Source organism: Phaseolus vulgaris, chromosome 2, assembly GCF_000499845.2.
Source record: "Phaseolus vulgaris cultivar G19833 chromosome 2, P. vulgaris v2.0, whole genome shotgun sequence".
Lineage (NCBI taxonomy): Eukaryota > Viridiplantae > Streptophyta > Magnoliopsida > Fabales > Fabaceae > Phaseolus > Phaseolus vulgaris.
The window spans coordinates 6173207-6196027 of NC_023758.2; the positions used below are offsets into that span (position 1 = coordinate 6173207).

At 40.6% G+C, this 22821-nt stretch overlaps 3 protein-coding genes across 4 annotated transcripts; 2 read left to right on the plus strand and 1 right to left on the minus strand.

The window, feature by feature from the left end:
* The first annotated feature begins 1402 nt into the window (after positions 1-1402).
* Positions 1403-3440, plus strand: LOC137810500 (metalloendoproteinase 1-MMP-like). The gene has a single exon (XM_068611815.1). The coding sequence runs from the start codon at positions 1880-1882 to the stop codon at positions 2960-2962; it is 1083 nt and encodes a 360-aa protein (XP_068467916.1). The 5' UTR covers positions 1403-1879; the 3' UTR covers positions 2963-3440.
* Positions 3441-5211: 1771 nt separating this feature from the next.
* On the minus strand, positions 5212-7191 carry LOC137810498 (putative pentatricopeptide repeat-containing protein At5g47460). The gene has a single exon (XM_068611814.1). The coding sequence runs from the start codon at positions 7174-7176 to the stop codon at positions 5434-5436; it is 1743 nt and encodes a 580-aa protein (XP_068467915.1). The 5' UTR covers positions 7177-7191; the 3' UTR covers positions 5212-5433.
* An 8621-nt stretch (positions 7192-15812) lies between these two features.
* LOC137810501 (WAT1-related protein At5g47470-like) lies at positions 15813-19672 on the plus strand. Of its 2 annotated transcripts, none has more exons than XR_011080907.1 (9): positions 15813-16438; positions 16518-17127; positions 17220-17285; positions 17498-17611; positions 17826-18069; positions 18147-18308; positions 18637-18788; positions 18896-19091; positions 19356-19672. XR_011080907.1 is itself a non-coding variant. In XM_068611816.1 (9 exons), the coding sequence occupies exons 2-9, from the start codon at positions 16928-16930 to the stop codon at positions 19361-19363; spliced, it is 1038 nt and encodes a 345-aa protein (XP_068467917.1). In that variant the 5' UTR covers positions 15813-16438; positions 16518-16927; the 3' UTR covers positions 19364-19672. The 2 variants fall into 2 exon arrangements, 1 of the variants encoding a protein (XP_068467917.1); XM_068611816.1 differs by having other exon boundaries at positions 18896-18987.
* The last annotated feature ends 3149 nt before the right edge of the window (positions 19673-22821 follow it).

Consider the following 22821-nt stretch of genomic DNA (forward strand, 5'->3'; position numbering starts at 1 on the left):
ATGTTACTTTTTTTTTCTCGTATTAAAATAGTTTAAATAACGAGGATCAATCCTAAAGGAGTAATCAGTATTTAATATTGAAAAAAAAGAAAAAAAACAAGAAATAGAAATATTTAATATTAAAAAAACAAAATCAAATACATAAATATCTAAAATAAATAATCGACATTTAATATTAAAAAATAAATAAATATAAATGCGTAAGATAAAAAAAGAAAAGAAAAGTAAAACATAAGGTGACTAGAAATTTCTGTGTATGTGACTTTGTTCTGTTGAGATCTATTCTTCTTTGATAGAACAAAAATTATTAAAAATATTTTTGCCTCGTTAAAGGTTAAGATTTTACTTTGCAATTGATACTAACGTCACACATGTCCTTTGTTATGTTTTTGTTAGATTGGGATTATTACTTTAGCCAGCAGCAGCATAGGATATTTGTTTTTTTTTCTTTTTCACGTAGTGTAACTTTTTTTCATAGTAATAAATTTGTAAACGTTCTTCGTGAAACTTTCAGTCAAAAACTGGACGGGAAAAAAAGGCTCAAAGTCCCTGCTTTTGAGATGTAGAAAATTGTAGTCAACCTTTGATTAATATATATAGTGAATTGGTAAGACCAAGTCCACAATCTTTGGCAGGTTCAATCCATTGCCCCAGAGCAGGGTTTCAGGCTTTGGTCACAATAACAACAACGTTTACACATTTTTTGTTGGAATGAAAAAAAAAATGGGAAAATGTTGGCAACCAGAAAGGAACCCAACCCCAGTGTGCGGAAGAGAGAAAAAGAAGTAGGACCCCTTATTACGAGATGACACTCACAAAAATAATTGATGAAAGGCTACTGCCACTTCCACCATCTAGATAAACCTAATGCCGTATTCAAACCAAATACATACATCACAACATAAAAGAGTACCGAATTCCAAAACAAACAAAATTTTAAATGCGTTATTCAATCTAATGATAAAATCTCAAAAAACAAATTTGAATTTAATTTGATTGGAGAATTTAGAAGAGTTTGATCTTAAAATATGTGCGAGTGAAAAGGAGATGTAGAAAAAATAAAAAATGAGGAGGAGAAAGATATGGAATAGAAACCATTCTTATGGTCGTCCACATGCGTTCGTGTTTTGTTGAACTTGGAATTATGGTCTTCGGACCAAACTCGCAGCACTATATGACTGTGAAATGGAGTAAACAAATTCAATTATGGGCTATAAGTTGATTCATGCCATGCTTGTGAACGGACAAGTGAACATTCAAATATCATTAAATTATTTTGGAAGATGAACGCAGCATATATAAAAAAGAGAGTTTTTGTTGAGGAATTAAGTCTAATTTGTCACACATTGCGTAGCTATTTCTCAAACATCAAGTCTTTGTCGTATCTCACAAGCTAAAAACCATTCCCCTCCACCAAATTGGGTCAACAAACATAAGTCTTGTTCTTCCCGAACCCAACTAAACTGGAACAAACCGTATCCGATTCAGAGTTACTCTCTGTTCCCCGTTTTCTTTGCAAATTCAATCAGTCACACAATAACAACGCCAGACACAAAAAAGTATTATTATTATTATTTTAAATAGAAACAGAAACTGCAGTTTACCCACCATGATCACACTTCAAAAAAGAAGTCACGATCCCCCATCCAAAAAGTCAGAATCTTCTTATCTTTATAACCCTAATTTACTTCGATCACACCAAAGACAAACTCCATACGCATACATATGTATGATTCTAAACTCTCAGTTATGATAATACCGCTTATCACATATTCTGTTTCTCAATAACCTTTCTTTTTATCAGGGGTTTAATAATTCACCTCTTTGCTCCTTCGTTTGTTTCCCCGCCACACCATAACTACCGTAATAACGAATAGTTATGTTTCTGTTTTTCAGTTACTTTAACTTGTTCTTCCTCAGCGTGGCCATCTTCCTCTCTCACCCCTGTTTTCCCGCCAGGATTATACCAGAATCCGCAACCGTAATAACCTCCGAATCCCACAAAACACAAACGCACAACGCCACGTGGCACGACTTCTCCAAGTTCTTGTACGCCGAGCGAGGCAGCCACGTGAGCGGCATGTCGGAATTGAAAAAGTACTTCCACCGCTTCGGATACCTCTCTCTCCCCGAAACAACTCCGAATTTCACGGACACCTTCGATTCCCAATTCGAAACTGCCGTCTTCCGTTACCAGAAGCGCCTCGGCCTGCCGGTAACCGGAAAACTCGACTCCGAGACTATATCAACCATCGTGGCGCCGAGGTGCGGCGTCTCCGACGCCGCGACGAACGGAATCCACGCCACGCGTCGCTACGCTTACTTCAACGGTAAGCCGCGGTGGACGCGCGGAGCTCCGATGACTCTCACGTATGCTTTCTCTCCGTACAACATGATCGACCGGGTGAGCGTACCGGAAATCCGAGCTGTCTTCAAGCGCGCGTTCTCACGGTGGGCGTCGGTGATTCCTGTGAGTTTCCAAGAGACGCCGCAGTACGATAAGGCGGACATCACGATCGGATTTTATCTCGGGGATCACGGCGACGGAGAACCGTTTGATGGAGTTTTGGGAGTTTTGGCTCACGCGTTCTCCCCTCAGAACGGGAGATTCCATTTGGATGCGGCGGAAATGTGGTCCGTTGATGTCGAGCGTGAGGAGTCGAGGGTGGCCGTTGATTTGGAATCTGTGGCAACGCACGAGATAGGTCACGTGCTTGGGTTGGGCCACTCATCGGTGAAGGAAGCGGTAATGTACCCGAGTCTGAGCCCCAGAAGAAAGAAGGTTGACTTGAAGATTGATGACGTGGCAGGAGTCCAATCTCTTTATGGCTCAAACCCAAACTTTAGTTTTAGTTCTTTGTTGCAGTCTCAGAATTCATTCAACGCTGCCGTTGGCTTTCAAACCGGATTCTCCAAATGGACCCTTTCTCTTCCTCTGCTCATATTAGGCTTATGTGCTTGATTTTTTTTATACATGTATTTTTATTCTTTCATCATACATAAATATGTAAAAAGAAAAAGAAAGCATAGAAAGTAAAGTTCAATCACGTGGGCGAAGCCCTTGTGATTCATCTTATGTGGGGGTACAATAGATATTTCTTTAATTATTTCCCACATAGAAAATGAGATGCACCATAGAACTTTTAGGCAGAGAGAAAAAGGTAAATGCACTTTTGATTAGATTTGAAACAAAATTGGAGGACAAGACCCGCAGAAAAGGAAAGATCGGGGAATAAGAAAGGAAAGCAATGAAAAATTAGGAAGTTGATGTAAGAGGATAGAATAAGATCCCGTAAGTTAATGGGTAAGCTAACATGAGTAGTGGGAGGAGCACATGTATAACTGTCATGTATGAGTGTTAACTACCATTCCCGCCCAAGGCTGCTCCTCCTATCTTGGTACTTCAAACTCATTCCTTCGCAATCTACTCAATTGGTCCAACTTCACAATTGCCGATTATTCCACATCCACCGCTCACCATTTTATCTTTTTATACGTACACTATAGTCCTATATTTAAATATATATTCCTTCTTTAATTTATTGAGATATTTTTTAAAATATAAAATCATGACATAGTTTTGAGTTTTAAAGATGTGATGATAGACCCTTGCAATACTATCTCTCAAGAGTCCCATAATTTAAATACACATTTCTTCTTTAATCTACTTATATACTTTTTTAATGACAAAATCATACCAAACTTCAAACTCCAAAACAGACAGTATCTATGTCTAATCATGTTGTCTCAACTAACGTAACTACACATTAGTTCATACTAAAATTATATAAAAATAACTAATTTCTAAACTTCATATGCATGCATCTCAATAATGTGGATAAGAATTATAGTTAACTTTAGGGCTGACAAAACGGGGCGGGTCGCGCGGCCCGGCTCGCAGCCCACACAAAAAAACATGGGGCAGGTTTCCTTGTTTGGTCCGCGAACCCACTTAAGCCCGCTCCGCATAACCCGTAGCCTGTGCGGGCTTACGACGGGGTGGGGTGGACTGGCCTGTCAGCCTGTAAGTAATGTGGTTGCTTTTGTTGTGCTATGTTGTGTTGTTGGCATGCGTTTCTCTTCTCAACATTTCAAACTTCAATCCCTAAACACAAAGAAACTCCACCACCACGAACCTTAAACATTCCAATCCCTAAACATCTGTGCCGTTATTCTCCTCACCGCAATTCCTCCAGCATCTCGATTTTGTCCTCCATCGCGACGCGAACACCACCATCTCTATGACTGCGACCATCCTCCTCCATTGTGATTCCTCCAGCACCGCGTTTTCGTCCACCAGCACTGCATTTATAGAAGTTAGGCGGGCTGACCCGCAAATCTGCGAGCCAATCCAGCTCACATTTTGCGGCCTAAACAGGGCGGGTCGGCCCACTTTGTCACCCCTAATTAACTTTCATAATGAAGAAACTAATGTTAGGATAAAAGAAACCTACAAATTTATTGATTTTAAATTTAAATTTTAAATTGAAGGTGAAGATAAAATATTGAGTTTTTTCCTAGGTCAACAGAGTCAAATTTGGCCAGATTTCTACTATTATTTTTGCCTCTCCAAGGTGATTTACAAATAAGGTACACACTGCAAGTATAGTTCACCCAGTGAAATAAAATATTTAATTAAACTATAAAATAATACAGGTTGTTAAGTTTATAATATAAAATTGTAACGTTTTATATAAAAATATATACGATATAGTATTATCAAATTTATGATTTATGTAAAATTATAATTTAATATTATGAGTCAATGATAAATCTCCTCTGTTCAGTTTAATTAATATTGATATATTTCATTTTTACTATAATAATAAAAGTTATATTTAATAATTGTGAGTAAAAGACTTCCTTCAATATTAATTACAATTTTATCTAATAATTATCATGATAATATGTCTTCAATTACTAAATTAATAGAATTCAAACAAAATTAAATGAAATTAAAGTTTTTATACGGTAATATTTTTTTATTTTACTACAAACAATATGCCAATACTTAATAGTTATTGTACTTAGGCCACTAGTTACCCTAAGTTAAATTATCTTTTAATTTCTTTAGAAATTTCAATTTGATAATTTTATTTTTAAAAGGTTTAGTTTTGTATTTTTAAAAAGGTTTAGTTTTGTATTTGAACAGAAATTATAATATTGACTTTTTATAAAACTAAATATGCCAACCTTATATTAATAACGGGATCAAATTGAATTTTGAAAATAAACAAAAGGATTAAATAAATAATTTGAATATTATATATAACAATTTTGTATGGTTAACCTCTCTCTTCCCTCAATACTTTCCCTTTCAAGTTTTCTTACCAATTGTCATCACCAATAGCTGATGCTTAGTTGACTGTGTTAGGTGTGAGGTAATCAGAACTATACTTTTGACAATGCTGGCTGTTTCAATATACTGTGGGTTCATAGAGACGAGACAGAGCTATCTATTTCTATGGAACTAGAACCTGCTTCTTTCTTAACTCTTTTCCTGTTCATGAGTCCCCTAATTAAATCTACATCTTCCCATCTTCCAAAAGATGCATACATGTTAGACATCATCACATAAACATAATCTTCATCCATTTCCAATTCAATCACCTTGGCAGCTGCAATCTCTGCTACTTGTAAATCTTCCTGAGTTCCACAAGTACCAAGCAAGGCCCTCCAAACCACTCCACACGACTCAAAACCAAATTCATGTATCATCCTTTCTGCTCTCCACAGCTCACCTTTTTGCCCCATGAGCCGTATCATTGAACAACAATGCTCAATGGAGGGCGCAATCTTATATTCATCAATCATAGATTGAAAGTAAGCAATTGCAACTTCTAATGGCATTTGATTATGGGAACATGCGGATATAAGGTTAAGAAACGTGATACCATCGGGTTTTATATCTCTTTCCATTTTCAGCAAGTTGAAGAGACGGATAACACATCCAGAATCACCATTGCGAGCATAGCCAGATATCATCGAGTTCCAGCTCACCAAATTCTTGTTAGACAATGAATGGAAGATTGATTCAGCATTCTTAACTTGGCCACACTTTGAGTACATGTCAATTAGGGCACTCCCAACAACTACAGAAGCATCTAAACCGTACTTTATTGTGCAGCAATGAATCAACATTCCCCACATTAAGGCAGCCAAACCGGCAATTCCACTTAAAATGATTGAAAATGTGAACTCATCTATCTGTACATTTCTCAAGTGCATCTTACAGAACATATCCAAAGCTTCCCAAGCTCGATTCCTATTCACAAATCCCGTAATTACAGAATTCCATGAAGACGAATTTGGACTTGGCAGACTTGACAAAAGCCGAACAGCATCTTCCATGTTCCCCACCTGAGCAATTCCATTTATGAGGCCATTATAGGAAACAGTATCCGGGTCGGGCATAAGTTGCAGAAACTTGAAAGCTAGTTCAATGTATCCGTTGTTAGCACTTGCCGCTATGATTGAATTCCATGAAATAACGTCCTTCTCAACGGTCTCGGAGAACACCCTTATAGCATGTTCCACAGGCCCGCATTTCCCATACATGTCAATCATGCAGTTTGCGACCACAGTGTTATCATCCATGCCCAGTTTCACTGTCTTGCAATGAATTGAGCTTCCAAGTTTGAAGAGACTCAGTTGGGAACAAGCAAACAACGCAGACGTGAACGAAAAGGCGTCGGCACGAACATGGGAGCTGTACAGGCGCGTGAAAAACGACAAAGCGCTTCGAAACTGGCCAGCGTGGACGTACCCAGATATCATAGTGTTCCAAGTAACGACGTTGGGTTCAGAAATTTCATCGAACAGTGCGTGTGCGTCACTAAAAGAGTGCATTCTGGAGTAAAATTTGATGAGGGAGGTGGAGACATGAATGTGGGAGAAATAACCGGAACGTGAAACGTAACTGTGAAGTTGTTTTCCGAAGGAGGAACACTTGAGTTCAGTAGCTAGTCCTATTAGATTAACAAGTGCAAAAGAATTTGGTTTAATTCCAGAAGATGCCTCAAATAACGCTAACTCAGCATTTGTTCTAGATTCGGAATGCAGCGCTGCAACATCCACCAAATGGAAATTACTGTGTGAGATATTATACATATGATTGAAGCTACTACTATATAGAGAGGGTAATTTCCGTGTTTCGTTGCATACAAACTTTCGCATTCTATATCTATTCCGTGTTTCGGAAACAATCTTCTTTGCACCTTTTTTCACTAGAATTTTAAATCTTAATTTATTACATTATAAGATATTGATTTTTTTATTTTTTTTATCGGTAATAAAAAATAAATAAATATGAACCACTTTAGGGGTCCAACCCTTATACATGAACACAACCTTAACCTTCTACACTAGACACTCTTATGTATGTCTATATAGAACTCTCCTAGCTTAATTCAGAGAAAGTCACTTGATATACAATTTAAATGAATACATTATGAGATCATCCCATACAAACCAATAGATCTGTACCGGTAGGCACCGAACGAACACACGTGGCCGACCGACCGAATGCATAATAAATATAAGGCCATTTATGTAGCAAGGTAAGGTGGTTAAGATACACCTCCGAAAAATGTGGCAAGCTAAGGTGGTTAAGATATACCTCCGAAAAACAAGGAGAACGTGCTTAGAAAAGATATATTCCCCGGGTATCCCGGTGAATACCTAGCAAGGCTTGTCCACGACCATCTTGAACCCAAGGGACAGAAAGCCCATTAGGCAATTCTATAAATACTATGCTCAAGCTAAAGAAAGGTATGTTTTTCATCCACTTACTGAATCACACTTAGAATCTCTCACTCACTTGAGCGTCAGAGTGCCTTCGCAGGTACCCTCCCCCGCCCGACCGAAGGAGACACCAAAAAGGAACGACCGACCGAAGAAGAGGAAGATCGAAACATCAGCAATTATACTACGTCAACCGACCGTGCCTAGGCCCCATCTCTCCACTCAGGTACAATTGACGCCCACCGTGGGGCCGAGACAATATTTCAATTTTTGAGGCATAATGGTTGCAACGAGGAACAACAACGACGTTATGGCAGAACAGATGACTATGATTCAAACCCTCCAAACTCAGATGGAGGAATTGCGACAAAAGGGGATTGAAGACCGTCGCCAACATGAAGAGAATAGACGCCGTCAAGAGGAAGAAATTGCCTTATTAAGAGAGCAAAATGCACAACTCCAGCAACAGGTTGATAATCCCGAACGAGAAGGCCAATCCCATACGGCCGACCGAACTGCTTCTCGCATACCTACACCGACCGACCCCAATCCTAGTTCCAGAACTGAAATTGTTGAAAGAAAGCTAAGTAAAAGGGATCATCTTTTTACAGACGAAATTATCACTACACCACTTCCTGACAAGTGGAGGGGTCTCACCATTAAACTCTATGACGGCTCGACCGACCCAGACGAGCATTTAAATGTTTACAAAATGCAGATGACTTTGTATACCACAGATAACAATGTGTGGTGTAAAGTATTCCCCACGTCACTTCAAGGAGAACCTCTTACTTGGTTTACAGAGCTGCCTCCGAATTCCATAGATGAATTTGACATCTTAGCCGCAAAGTTTTCTACACAATATGCCACCAGCCGACCGCATCACATGTCCTTCATGTCTCTCCTAGCAGTGTAACAAGAGAAAGGTGAATCTCTTAGAACCTTTTTAGACAGATTCAACAAAGCATGTATGAATATCCGAGGGCTCAAACAGGAAGTTGCATTACACCATTTGGTTTCGGCCATCCGACCGAATCGTTTTCCTGAAAGTCTCATCAAGAAGCCACCTCAAGACATGGAAGATCTTCGCACTCGGGCAACCAAATTCATGCAAATCGAGGAACACATTGACTATCACCAACGGTTCAAAGCTGTCGGACCCGGAGTCCTCAAGGATCAAACCCCGAGCAAAGAAAGAGAAATTGAGACAGAACGGACCGTCCGGACCACTCCAAGGTCCGACCGGAATATAGGAGGCCGAATTCCCAGGTTCAATAGTTACACCCCTTTAACTGTTCCCAAGGAGCGAGCCTTAGATGAAGCATTACAAACGGAGTTAATTCTGACACTAAAACGATATCAAACACCACCGAATGCAGATACTGCTAAACATTGCCAGTATCACCGTAATTTCGGCCACACGACCGAGGGATGTCAAGCGTTGAAGGACAAAATCGAAGAGCTCATCCAGGGCGGCCATTTGCGGTAGTTCATCAAGAAGACAAGAACTTCAAGATCCCCACCATGAAGCACCGATCGTTCGTCCCATGGTGATGACCGGTCATATCGCAATGACTACAAACGCCGAGCTGACCATGGCCAGGTTTCACGAAAACGCAGTGAAAGTCCCGTTCGGCGTACGCGCGCCCGCAACACAAGTCCCGACCGAAACGCCCGACCTCGCCAACGAGTTCGCGAAGTTATCAGTATGATTGTCGGACCAGTTACCTTGGGTGAACCAAACCACAAAATAAACTACATAGCAAGAGGCTTTGCCGGCGGCGGGTGCTCTAATTCCACCCGAAAGAAACATCTCCGGGCCATTCAGTCCGCTCATGCTACTACGAGAAGGCGTCCACACATACCTCCGATCACTTTCACTGATGACGACTTCACAGCCATAGATCCAGCCCAGGCACGGTCGATTGACGTAGTATAATTGCTTATGTGTCGATCTTCCTCTTCTTCGGTCGATCGTTCCTTTTTGGTGTCTCCTTCGGTCGGGCGGGGGAGGGTACTTGCGAAGGCACTCCGACGCTCAAGTGAGTGAGAGATTCTAAGTGTGATTCAGTAAGTGGATGAAAAACGTACCTTTCTTTGGCTTGAGCATAGTATTTATAGGATTGCCTAATGGGCTTTCTGTCCCTTGGGTTCAGGATGGTCGTGGACAAGTCTTGCTAGGTATTCACCGGGATACCCGGGGAATATATCTTTTCTAAGCACGTTCTCCTTGTTTTTCGGAGGTGTATCTTAACCACCTTACCTTGCTACATAAATGGCCTTATATTTATTATGCATTCGGTCGGTCGGCCACGTGTGTTCGTCCGGTATGGTGATTACTGTGGAGATTGACAAGTTCGCGATTGCCAAAACTTTGGTGGACCAAGGTAGCTCAGTCGACATTCTATATTGGGAAATCTTTAAGAAAATGCGCATCTCAAAAGCAGATATTCAACCCTATAACGAACAAATTATAGGATTCTTAGGCGAACGTGTCGATACCAAGGGGTATATAGACCTGTATACAACTTTTGGAGAGGAAGACGGTCTTCATAAAACAATAAACGTACGATATCTTCTAGTTAACGCCCAAACCTCCTACAACATCCACCTCGGCCGTCCGTCCATCAACAGATTAAAAGCCATTGTTTCCACCTCACACCTGGCCATGAAGTTCTGATGGAGGAGGGCCAAGCTCACCACACTATGAAAGCCAAGTTCCAAGTCTAGACCGTCTAGACCCATGTGGGGAGCGTCTAGACTCAAGAAGAGAGCGTCTAGACTCAAGAGGAGAGCGTCTAAACTCAAGAGGAGAGCGTCTAGCACAAGATGAGGGGCGGCTACAAAAGGAGCGTCTAGGACCTATCACTAGGTCCATGACCAAGCACCTTCACACACAAATGGGTCAAGCAACGGATTGGAGGGAGAAGAACTTATACATGCTACATGGAGGCCCATTAGGGGTGGCTTAGTAGTTAGTGTAGTGTTAGAAAGCATAAACTTGTCTTACATGTGATTTACCCTAGATTTTGTGCACATTCTAGAACTTTGCCTCACATGGCCGGCCATGTGCCCATGTGCTCCATGTGGAGTAATTTCCATTTCATTTAGGTAGCATTTCATCTTCTCTTAGCTTAGGATTTACGGCCTCCTTAGCCTATAAAAGGAGAAGCCCATCACTTGTATTTTCAAGATTAATGAGAGTAATGTTATGCTGCCCACATTGTGCCATACATTGCTTTTGCCTAGTTTCTAGGACCTAATCTTCATCTTCACCATCTATTCAAGGGCTGGCCGAACCTCTCTTCTTCCATACACATCATGCACCTTCAAGATCACCATAACTCCTAGGAGGATCTTGCACATCTCAATCCATAGCTTCCGCACCATTTTTCACAACATCCAAGAAGAGCTCCATGAGAATGCCATCAAGTTCCCCTCAGCGAATAACGACATTGCAACAGTCCATGTCGATCAAAAAACTGCCCGAGAATCTTATGTCGCGAGTTTGAAAAGTGAGCCAACTAGGCGGCTCTACACGGTTAATCCGGACGACCGATCCCCACAAAGAAGAGGACGATCCCCAACCCGACATTCAGAAAGGCGTACGTTTCGCCGTCAGATGATAGCCCTTATTGATCTAGATCCTCGTATGGACAACCCTCGTATGGAAGCAGGGGAAAACCTGCATCCACTCCCACTTCGTGATGATCGCCATGTTACATATATTGGTACCTCACTGAAGCCGGATGACCGAAAGGCCATCAGCACAACGCTTATGAAGAATGCTGATCTTTTTGCATGGACGGCCGCCGACATGCCCGACGTCGATCTGAAGGTCATTACTCACAAATTATCACTGTACAAAGAGGTTAAGCCAATAGCCCAAAAGAAAAGAAAGCTAGGAGAGGAACGACGTACGGCCGCACGTGCCGAAGCTGATAAATTGTTACAGGCTGGATTCATTCGGAAAGCCCATTACACCACATGGTTAGCCAATGTGGTTATGGTCAAGAAAACAAACGGGAAATGGCGGATGTGCGTTGATTATACGGACCTCAATAAAGCATGTCCAAAAGACTCTTATCCTCTACCTACTATTGATCGTCTAGTTGACGGGGCGGCCGGACATCACATCCTCAACTTCCTTGATGCCTACTCAGGATATAATCAAATTCAAATGCACCCGGCCGACCGAAAAAAGATGGCCTTCATGACCGATTGTGATAACTTCTACTATGAAGTTATGCCTTTCGGCCTCAAGAATGCTGGAGCCACTTATCAAAGGTTAATGGATCATGTGTTCCACGACATGATCGGCCGGAACGTTGAGGTCTATGTCGATGATATTGTTGTCAAGTCCGACTCGGGTAAGCAACATATTGCCGACCTTAAAGAAGTTTTCCAAGCTCTCCGGCAGCACCGGATGCGACTCAATCCTGACAAGTGCGCGTTTGGCGTCGAGGGAGAAAAGTTCTTAGGTTTTATGCTTACTCACCGTGGCATAGAAGCTAATCCAGAGAAATGTAAAGCTATTTCCGAAATGAAGAGCCCCAACTCCATTAAAGAAATTCAGAGACTCATCGGCCGGCTCACCGCTCTGTCCAGGTTTGTCCCTAAACTTGCAGAAAAAATGAGACCCATGGTCCAATTATTGAAAAAAGCATCTCGCTTCGAGTGGTCGACCGAATGCGAAGAAATCTTCCTCCAATTAAAAACCTTTTTATCCTCTCCACCGGTCATCCAAAAACCGGACGCCAGAGAGCCGATTATAGTTTATCTAGCTGTTTCTAACGAAGCTGTTAGTTCGGTCTTGGTCTAAGAGATTAATTCTGAAGAACGTCTAGTTTATTTCGTTAGTCGCATCCTTCATGGCGCCGAGGTTCGATACCAGATGATTGAAAAGGTCGCCATGGCTCTCGTCATTACCGCCCGAAGGATGCGTGTGTACTTTCAAAATTATCGCATTATTGTTCGGACAAATTACCCTATTGTGAAGATTCTTACCAAACCAGACTTAGCCGAATGGATGATTGGCTGGACAATAGAATTATCAGAATTCCATATTCAGTACCAACCACGAGGGGCCATCAAGTCGCAAGCCCTGGCTGACTTTGCAGCCGAACTCACTCCTTCCTCGGCCGGGGATGCACACCCATCATGGATCTTACACGTGGACGGCTCCTCCAATGAACGGTCGTGCGGCACTGGGGTCGTATTGGAAGGACCCGACGAGATTGTCATTGAACAAGCCTTAAAGTTTGAATTCAAAACTTCTAACAATCAGGCCGAGTATGAGGCCATTATAGCCGGTCTACGCCTAGCTCAAGAAGTGGAAATCACTAAGTTAATTTGTAAGAGTGATTCCCGGCTCGTCATCGGCTAGCTTAATGACGAATACGAAGTTCGGGAAAGCTTGCTACAGCGATACTAACACTTAGTCAAACGACTGATAAACGCATTCTCAGAAATATCCATGCAACACGTCCGGCGCGATCGCAATACTCGTGCGGACGCCTTGTCCTGACTGGCCACCACGAAACATAAAGGACTACATCGGTCGGTCATCCATGTTACGCTTGCACGACCAAGCATCGACCTGCAGGAATGTCTGACGACCGACTCGGAACCCACTTGGATTACCCCAATCAAGCAATATTTGCTCGATGGTACATGTAGCCCTAGATCTGAGGGAACCATAAAGCAGCAGGCCGCCCGGTTTGTCCTAATAGGCGACGATCTTTACCGCCGTGGTTACACCCGACCGCTCCTTAAATGTTTAACACCCGATCAGGCTTCTTATGTCGTCCGGGAATTACATGAAGGAATCTATGGTACTCATTCTGGCGCGCGAACAATGGCTGCCAAGATACTCCGCGCCGGATACTATTGGCCGACCGTCCAAGGTGATTGCACTACTTTCGTCCGAAAGTGCCTTAAATGCCAAGAGTTTGGCACTTTGACTCACCAACGAAACCCAACTTACTGGGTTGGCCGGATACGTGTTATAATAAAACAAGAAGACTTCCGCTCTGGGCGTCAGGTCAAAAAGTTGACACACCATTCGGAAGGCCTGTAAGCACGCCCATGAGTTCGGGTGAAGCTGAGTAGGTGCTAGGTTGAGAAACCTTAGCACATCCACCGTAAACTCATCGAACGACAAGGTCACTCTTAAATCGGCAAACAAAGTATTGTAAACAAAGAAAAAATCTACCAGGGCGTTTTCCCTCCTATGACACACACGGTCGGTGTACCCACATATCTCGGCAACTATGATGTCCGATGGTAGACCCGAGCGTACGAGGGGGGCCTTTGCTATCACTTTATCTAAGTCATTAGGTTTCCTAAGCGTCGTAGCGGTATTTCTAACAGCAATATCAACCCAGTCATAAGTCGGACCCATAGACCCACTAGTACTTTCGCTACTACCGGAAGATGACTCCCCACTCTCGCTCGACTCTATACTAACTATTCTATTTGAAGAAAGTTGAGACGACATAACTAACCTTTCGTTCACAAATCAACAGTCGGTCGGCAATTACAGATCGTACAGCAACACAACTCGCAATATGGACTCGGCAATCGGAGCGACTCAGATGCCGAATTCAAAGAAATGTGGTATCCCTCCAAATGAGAGCGCTATTTACAGCATTTCCTTATCCCTCTCATCCGTTAGATGTGCGTTCATCCTACGGCCTCTATCAGCCGGAAGTCGAATCGTCACTTAACCTACACCGTAAGATCCATCTCCGTCGCCTTCGACAAAAAGCGAACGTCCCATCATACCATTATCTTTAATGTCTGACACCTCAGAAACCCCAACAATCATTACGACTCTTTGGCTTTTATTCACCTCGAGCCTAGGGGACAAGTGTACTGGTAGGCACCGGACGAACACACGTGGCCGACCGACCGAATGCATAATAAATATAAGGCCATTTATGTAACAAGGTAAGGTGGTTAAGATACACCTCCGAAAAATGTGGCAAGCTAAGGTGGTTAAGATACACCTCCGAAAAACAAGGAGAACGTGCTTAGAAAAGATATATTCCCCGGGTATCCCGGTGAATACCTAGCAAGACTTGTCCACAACCATCTTGAATCCAAGGGACAAAAAGCTCATTAGGCAATTCTATAAATACTATGCTCAAGCCAAAGAAAGGTACGTTTTTCATCCACTTACTGAATCACACTTAGAATCTCTCACTCAGTTGAGCGTCGGAGTGCCTTCGCAGGTACCCTCCCCCGCCCGACCGAAGGAGACACCAAAAAGGAACGACCGACCGAAGAAGAGGAAGATCGACACATCAACAGTTATACTACGTCAACCGACCGTGCCTGGGCCCCATCTCTCCACTCAGGTACAAGATCTATGCACCAAACAGAAAAGGAAAAATGCGTAGACTGTGACTTGGATGTAACCCAAGACCAAACCTTTAATTGAACCAAAGCAAAAACTTTCAGAACATCTACTGCTCCCCCTTTAAAAATTACCCTATTTCTATGCTTCCAAACCTCGTTGACTACTGCGATCCAAATCACTCCTCAAACCTCATTCACCTCATCCTAAACTGGGAAATATTTAGCAATGGCACGTTGTGAAACATGCTCTGCATGTCCAGCCATACACAACAGTGGTTCCACAATAACCAAACAACTCTACACTCAAATAACAAATGGGTACTAGTCTCCTCCTCAACCCCGCAAAGACTACACGTAGAACTTGCAACCGTGATTCTGCACCTTTCCAGGTTAGTCTTAGTGGCTAGCTAGTTTTCCAACACCCTTCAAGCCGTAACTAGTGCAATAGGTGTGGCTTTACTCATCCAAAAAATTTTAAACACCATCCCGTTCTCCCCTACTCCATCCTCCCTTAGACAGAGGTATGTTGATTTAACTGTATACCCAAGTCAAAACTCACACCTTGTACTTCTTGAGAAACTAGTCCCGCTATTTGTTTCTCCCATTCAAATAGATTCCTTCTCCAGACAAAATTCCAAACCCACATTCCGTTGTTCCATCCCCCGAATGCTGCCACCACATAAGCTTTTGACAGACTCAAGGAAAACAACCTCGGGAAAACCGTCTCAAAATCCCACTCCCCACCCAATTATCTTCCCAAAACAAAACTTTCTTCCCATTACCCACCTTCCAGATTATGGCTTCTTCGAAATTCCAGCCCCAACCCTCCAAGCTCCAGACCTCCCTCAAATCTTTCCACCAAAGAGAGTCTTTGTTGTCTTTCCCTCCCTCCCTCAGACTTCTCCACCCCCGTACTTGGAATCAATAATCTCCTTCCACAAATCACCCTTATCTGACCCTAAACGCCATACCCATTTACCGAGTAACGCCAAATTGAAAGTCCTTAAGTCTATAATCCTAAGACCTCTGTCCTCGCGAGCTGCACACACATTTTTCCAAGAGACACAAATCACATTTCTTCCATTGGAACCCCATCCCCATAGAAAATTCCTTTAGATTTTCACAAGCTCGTTTAATGGGATAATAGACAGTACTCATGAATTCCTTGTGAGCCTTAATTGTAGTTAGGTTTCTCATAAAAAAATCCACCTAATGACTAAATCCAATCAACAAAAATCTGGTCTGATATTTCTGTGATGCCTTGAGTTACGAATAGAAGATTGAAAGAGTTTTTCTAATATCTTCTCACTCTGTTCTTTTACAATGAAGACGGGTAGGCATTTTGTGAATTACTTTATTGTAATTAATTTATTGGAACCCTAATCTAAGTTCAATTTATTTTGATTTTTCAGATTCTAGGTTATTCGAACTCACTTCCACGCCGTTCATTGCATCACATATAGAGTTAATTGAAGTTTTACAAATATCTATGAAAATTTCTCTTTCATCTGTTAAATAGTAAAAGGAAACTAGATTTAGAAAAAAGAAGCATATTAATGCCAACCAACCAATCATCACTATTTATGTACCGGAAAACTGAGCAGTAATAAACAGGTGTAGCCATAGAGAGATAAGGTTGGTATGGGCACAAGCATCGTGAAGGTTGGCTTGGTTCAAACATGTGATGAATGGAGCATTTAGCATAAGAGGCAAATGCAATCTGACTTTGGAAGCACAATTGGAGAGGAATTGTGTTGAGAAAACGCAGAAGAGAATGAAGAGAGAACAGTTTTGATCAATTTGGTCGGAGGAAAACAGGAAGATGGGGGAAAAGATAAATAAGGGATGCATCGAAAATGTGGCAATAATTGGAGGATTGGTTGGAGTCCAATTTATATATGCAGGGAATGCTGTGTTGATGAGTTATTCCATGTCATTAGGCTTCAGCTCTCTTACCATCATCATTTTGACTTCTTTGGCCACATTCCTTATTCTGTTCCCCGTTTCCTTTTGTTTTGAAAGGTTCTTTCTCTCTGCCTCCACTTCTAACTAAATCATACAAATGCTTCTTCTTTTTTGCTTTATATATTCAGTTTGGATGGGACACATTGCAGGAGTAAGTGGCCCAAGAATTGTGATTTCAAGTTCATTACACAGCTATTGTTTCTATCGTTTGGAGGGTAAGCAAATCTAATTTAATTTCCTTTTTCACAAATGTTTCTATTTCTCGAATAGAATTAATGTATTTTAATAGTTATTTATGGAGAAGAAAGATGAAACAAAAATTTGGGAGTGTTATTTATAGTGTATTTATGTCCTGTGATCGGTTGTTTCGATTTCTAAAATCTGATACACCATTTTTGTTTTTCTTTATACTGGCATTGTTACACAGACTGGTCTTCCAGTATTTATTCCTCAAAGGAATCAATCTAACTTCGCCAGCAATGGGAACTGCTATGCCAAACATTGCCCCGGGTCTTATCTTCATCATTGCATGGGCTTTTGGGTAATCTTATTTTACTTGACTTTTGGTACTTTTATTATAACTTTAAATAATTCCCAAAATGATGAATGTAATAATCTGCAAAAACAGCTAGGCACATACACAACTATTTTGTTAGAAAAGAAAAATGTTGATAAGGAAAATGCTTAATGCTCCAACAATGCACCTTCAACTAATTACCCCTTCGGTAATCAACTGGAAATTCTGTATTGGGCAGGTTAGAGAAAGTGAACTTAAAAAATCAGTACAGCAGAGTAAAAATATTGGGAACAGTGCTGTGTGTTTTGGGAGCTTTCACAATGAGCATAATGCAAAGCATTTCTACTAGTGCACCCGAGAAAAATTCCACACTTCAACTATCAACGACTCCATCAGGTTATATCTTTAACATACAAAAGATGATCGGTTGCTTCTATCTCGTGGTTGCAGTCGTGACTTTGTCGAGCAACGTCGTTCTGCAGGTAACTTGTTATCAAATATGGAAGCGGACTCAAATCTACTCAATTCCATAACTTAACAAAAATTGTTGTTCTTGCAGGCTTTTACTCTTGGAGATTTTCCGGCACCGATGTCCTTGGGTGCAATAACGTCCTTGATTGGGGCATTCATGACTACAATCGTTCAGGAACTTGATAACCACAGGCCGAAAGCTGGGCGGCTACTGGCGAGCTCTGGAGATTTAATTGGCTATTTTATTCTGGTAATTATTCCCTTGTCTCATCATTTTATAGGAATTGGTTTGAATCTCCAAATTTTGAAAAGCAACACTAAAGGTGCATATGTTTTGTTACAAATATAATGTATTACTTAGTAAAGCATGTTGTCAAGTAACATGTTTACAAAGATAATGTGAGGCCATTTGTAAATTGGGTTGAGTAATTTATCTCTAAACTGTCACATTATTACTCAGCAAAGCATGGTATAGGGAAATATTTGCAAGAATAATGTATGGTAGTTTCTACCAACTATGTTTGAAGTTTTTATATTTTCATTGTGATGGATGTTAACTAAAAAATGTGAATGCACAGGCAGGTGCAGTGGGTGGAATATGCCTGAGTTTCAACGGTTGGGCACTGAAGAAAAGAGGGCCAGTGTTTGTCTCCATGTTCAGCCCCATTGGTACAGTGTGCTCTCTAATTTTCTCAGTTATTAAACTTGAAGAAAGAGTAAGTATTGGAAGGTACATGACTAAGATTCCCAACTATTGTGTGTAGCTTCTGACTTTTGCAGACTGTATTCCCATTTATAGTGAAGTATTTATTTCTTATCACAAACACTTCATTGTAGCATTGGAGGCATGTTTCTGATGTTCACTGGGCTCTACTTAGTTCTCTGGGCAAAAGGGAAGGAAGGACTACCAAATGGAGACTGTTTAGAGAGTGAGTTTGACATAGAGAGGCCTCTTTTGTGTTAACGTGTTTTTCAAATGTCAACGTGTAAAATGTACTTGTGTCATCCCACTAGAAGCAGAGGAACAAACGAGGTTTGGTTAAGTCCGTTGAGATAATGACTATAAATTGCTTTTAACGTCGTTAATTTAAACCAACTCCTATGAAGAAGTGATGCATTTTTAAGCAAGATTAATAGTGTCAATATTCAATAAGCAACCAGCATGTATTCACTAAACTACTGATCAAGGAAACAACATTTGAATAATATTTGCTCTCAACATTGTGCTTTAGAATGTAATGGAGTAAGTAAAATAAAATCACCCACATTTTCAACTTCTTTTTTTCCTCTTTTGCAGAACATTGAAACAGCTGCTTCCTTCACGTATTGAAGACAGAGAATTCCCAAGAGCATATTGTAAAAAGGTAGAAGTCTCTTGGGTTTCAGAATATATATATTTAGTTTTCTGGTAGAAGCTAAATAGGGTGGTGTTGTTAGATGAAGTTGAATAATATATTTAAAAAGATGTTGTGACAAAATAAGTGGATCACATTGTGTTCCATGTTTTGTTTCTTGATATTGCTTATTATGGGCAGTTTGTGGTGAGAGTGAAAAATAGGGAAAGGAATATAAACTGGTTGGTGCGGCCATATATGCACCTTAACTTCACCAAAATTCCTTTTTTCTTTTTTTTTTATTTTTCACTAACACTTTTTCTTTTCTATAAACAAATATAATTACGTTTTTAGTTCTCAACTTCTATTCCACCTAATTTTTCAAGACTTTAATTCACATGCACATAATCTATGAAATCTGAAGACTAACATTTTCTTATTTCATTTTCAAATAAAATATTTTCTAAATTCATATTATATTTTAATCGAGTTGAACTGACTTGGATTAGTTTAATATTGTATTGCATTTAAATTATTCTTTAAAATATCACATTTAAATAATTAGTATATATATATGAAAAGGTTTAATTAAATAAATATATTTCTATACTTGAGGTACCAGTCAGAATAATTCCTATTTTCATTAACTTTTGTAATGAAAATAATTGTTCTTTGGGCTTCAATACCCGAACGAGAACAATTGGCGTCCACCGTGGGGCCAAGAGAACTTTTGCTCGATGCACCTTGTTTGTCAGTCACTTCAGCCTTCGATCCTCTTTTCTCACTACCTTTCCTCCCTTTTTCGTCCCGTCTCGCGGTCGCTCGGGAACACAGACTTGGATGGTACCTGCAGAAGGCGTTCCGACGATCAAGTCAGTAAAGAATTCGACTCTCGGTTGCCAGAGCACTGTAGATAATGACGTCCCTAATTCTTGGAATCTGCGCTATTTATATTACCTTACTGGACCTTCGCTAGTGGGCCGGATTAAGAGATTGATTCGTGTTTAGGGTTGCACTAAATAACCTTTAATTATGGGTTAGCCTTGCTGACTTGGTCAATCCATGACTCGTCGCCATGGATCGGTCGGTTATGTACTACCTCGCGGCCTTTATTATCACAAGTGAACGATCAGATGATCTGTAATACTGACCGAGTCTAGGTGACTGATCAACCGTGCTAGTACAGTTACAATAATAAAAAAATTAATCACTTAACCAACGATTACAAGGACAGATCACCTACATGTCAACAAATAAACAATGATATTTTTGGAGAGCCTGAGGATAGACCAAACACCGGATACGGGTTTTAGACAACATTTTTCATAATATAGGCATACATCTGTCATTACCCAGTTTAACTTTGCCATGATAGAGTTGTTTGTCAGTGAAAACAGAATTATCATTGGTTACGTGATGAGATACACCATTGTTTGGGTACTAGAGTGGATCATCCAGCGTTGGGTGTGTGCCAAAAATTGAAGAATCACAATCTTCACTTTTTGTAGATGAAAATTGAGAAACATTAGCCTAAAAGTTGGAAGAATTTGGTTGGTCATACTTGTGCCAACATTGGACTGCAGTGTGACCAAACTTCTCACAGAGTTAACATCGTCGTTTGTTGGTTTTCCAAGATGACGAAGTGGGAGGATTCCAAGAATTGCATTTCATATATCAGTCTAGGTGCCCTTCAATACATCCTTATCACGCGACCAGAACTGTTTTTTGTGGTTAACAAAGTAGGTTAGTTCATGCATACTCTCCAAGAGCATCACTAGAAAGTTGTTAAACACTTACGCTACCTCAAAGGGACTATGCATCATGATTTACTCGTTTAACAGAGTAATAACTCTAACTTCATATGGGGTAATGATATAGACGATCACAAATCTACAACTACATATTGTGTATACTATGGCTCAAAGATCGTCTCGTGGTCATGCAGTTTCTTGAAGGCAAGAATGTCCCATCCAGATATCTCAATTCTGATGATCAACCCAATCAAACTATCTCTATGGAATTTCTTCAATATCAGCAGCAACTCATTGTAGTGTGGTTAGTTGCTTCCATGACATATTTTGTTCTCATTAAGATGGGTAAGTTTACATTATTCACTCGGATATGGTTTCGTCTTGAGACTTATTATGCTTCTCATACACCGGTCAAAATCAAAAGGATCAAACTTCAATTAAAGACTCCCAAGTACGACAGATTCATCTCCTCTTATCTTCTTGACACAAAGAAATCAGTTGACACTCTTGCAACCATGGGTGCTCCAGTTTCTATGGAAAACCATATTGACAACATTCTTGATGGGCTATCTGAAGACAATGATTCATTCATCACTGCTATCACATCTCGTACAGACCCATGCATTGTGGATGAAATTGAGGCTCTCTTACTTCCTCAAGAAGAAAGGTTTGACTAGCATAAACTTTCTCATTATGCTCTCCTTCAAGCAAATATGACGACTGTTGCACCATATAATCTCCAGTCTCACTATACTTGTCCTATGTTCAACAAATCTTTTTCTCGTGGTGGACGAATGCCTTCACGTCAACCATCTTTCAATAATTCTTCTCAGTTTTCTGGTGCACGACCATTACAACGCAATTTTTGGAATCCTCTTACTTCATCATCTTGGAAAACCAACAAACCACGATGTCAACTATGTGGGAAGCTTGATCACACTGCAATCCAATGTTGGCACAGGTATGACCAACCAAATTCTTCCAACTTTCAGGCTAATGTTTCCCAATTTTCATCTAAAGTAAGTGAAGACTGTGATTATTCAATTCTTAGCACTCACTCAACGCTGGACGATTCACTTCGGTACCCAGACAGTGGTGTATCTCACCACATAACCAATGATCAATTTGTTTTCACTAACAAGCAACTTTGGCATGGAGAACGTTAAATTGGGTAATGGCACAGGCATGCCTATATCACATATTGGTTTTGTATACTATGTTTCACCTCACACACAAACCAAACTTGCTTTAAATAATCTCTTACATATGTCTAAGATAAAAATCTGATTACCTTATCAAAATTTGCACACGATAACAATGTAAGCATTGAATTTTATTTTGACTCGTGCTATGTTAAACATCGAGAAACAAAATAGATATACTTCGAGGAACAATTAAAGATGGATTATATATTTTTCCAAATCTACGTGCATTTGCTATTTCTGCAAACTATACTTCCTTTAAATATGTAAAACCAATTATTCAATTGTGGCATGCTAGACTCGACCATTGTAGCTATCAGGTTGTTAAAAAAACATTCTAATATTTCGTATGATGATCAAACTGCTTTCTGTGATGTATGTGTTATAAGTAAAGCACATCAACTTCCCTTTCTTTTATCCACCACCGTCTACACTCAGCCTTTACAGTTAGGGGTGTTTCTTCCTACACTCCTAGT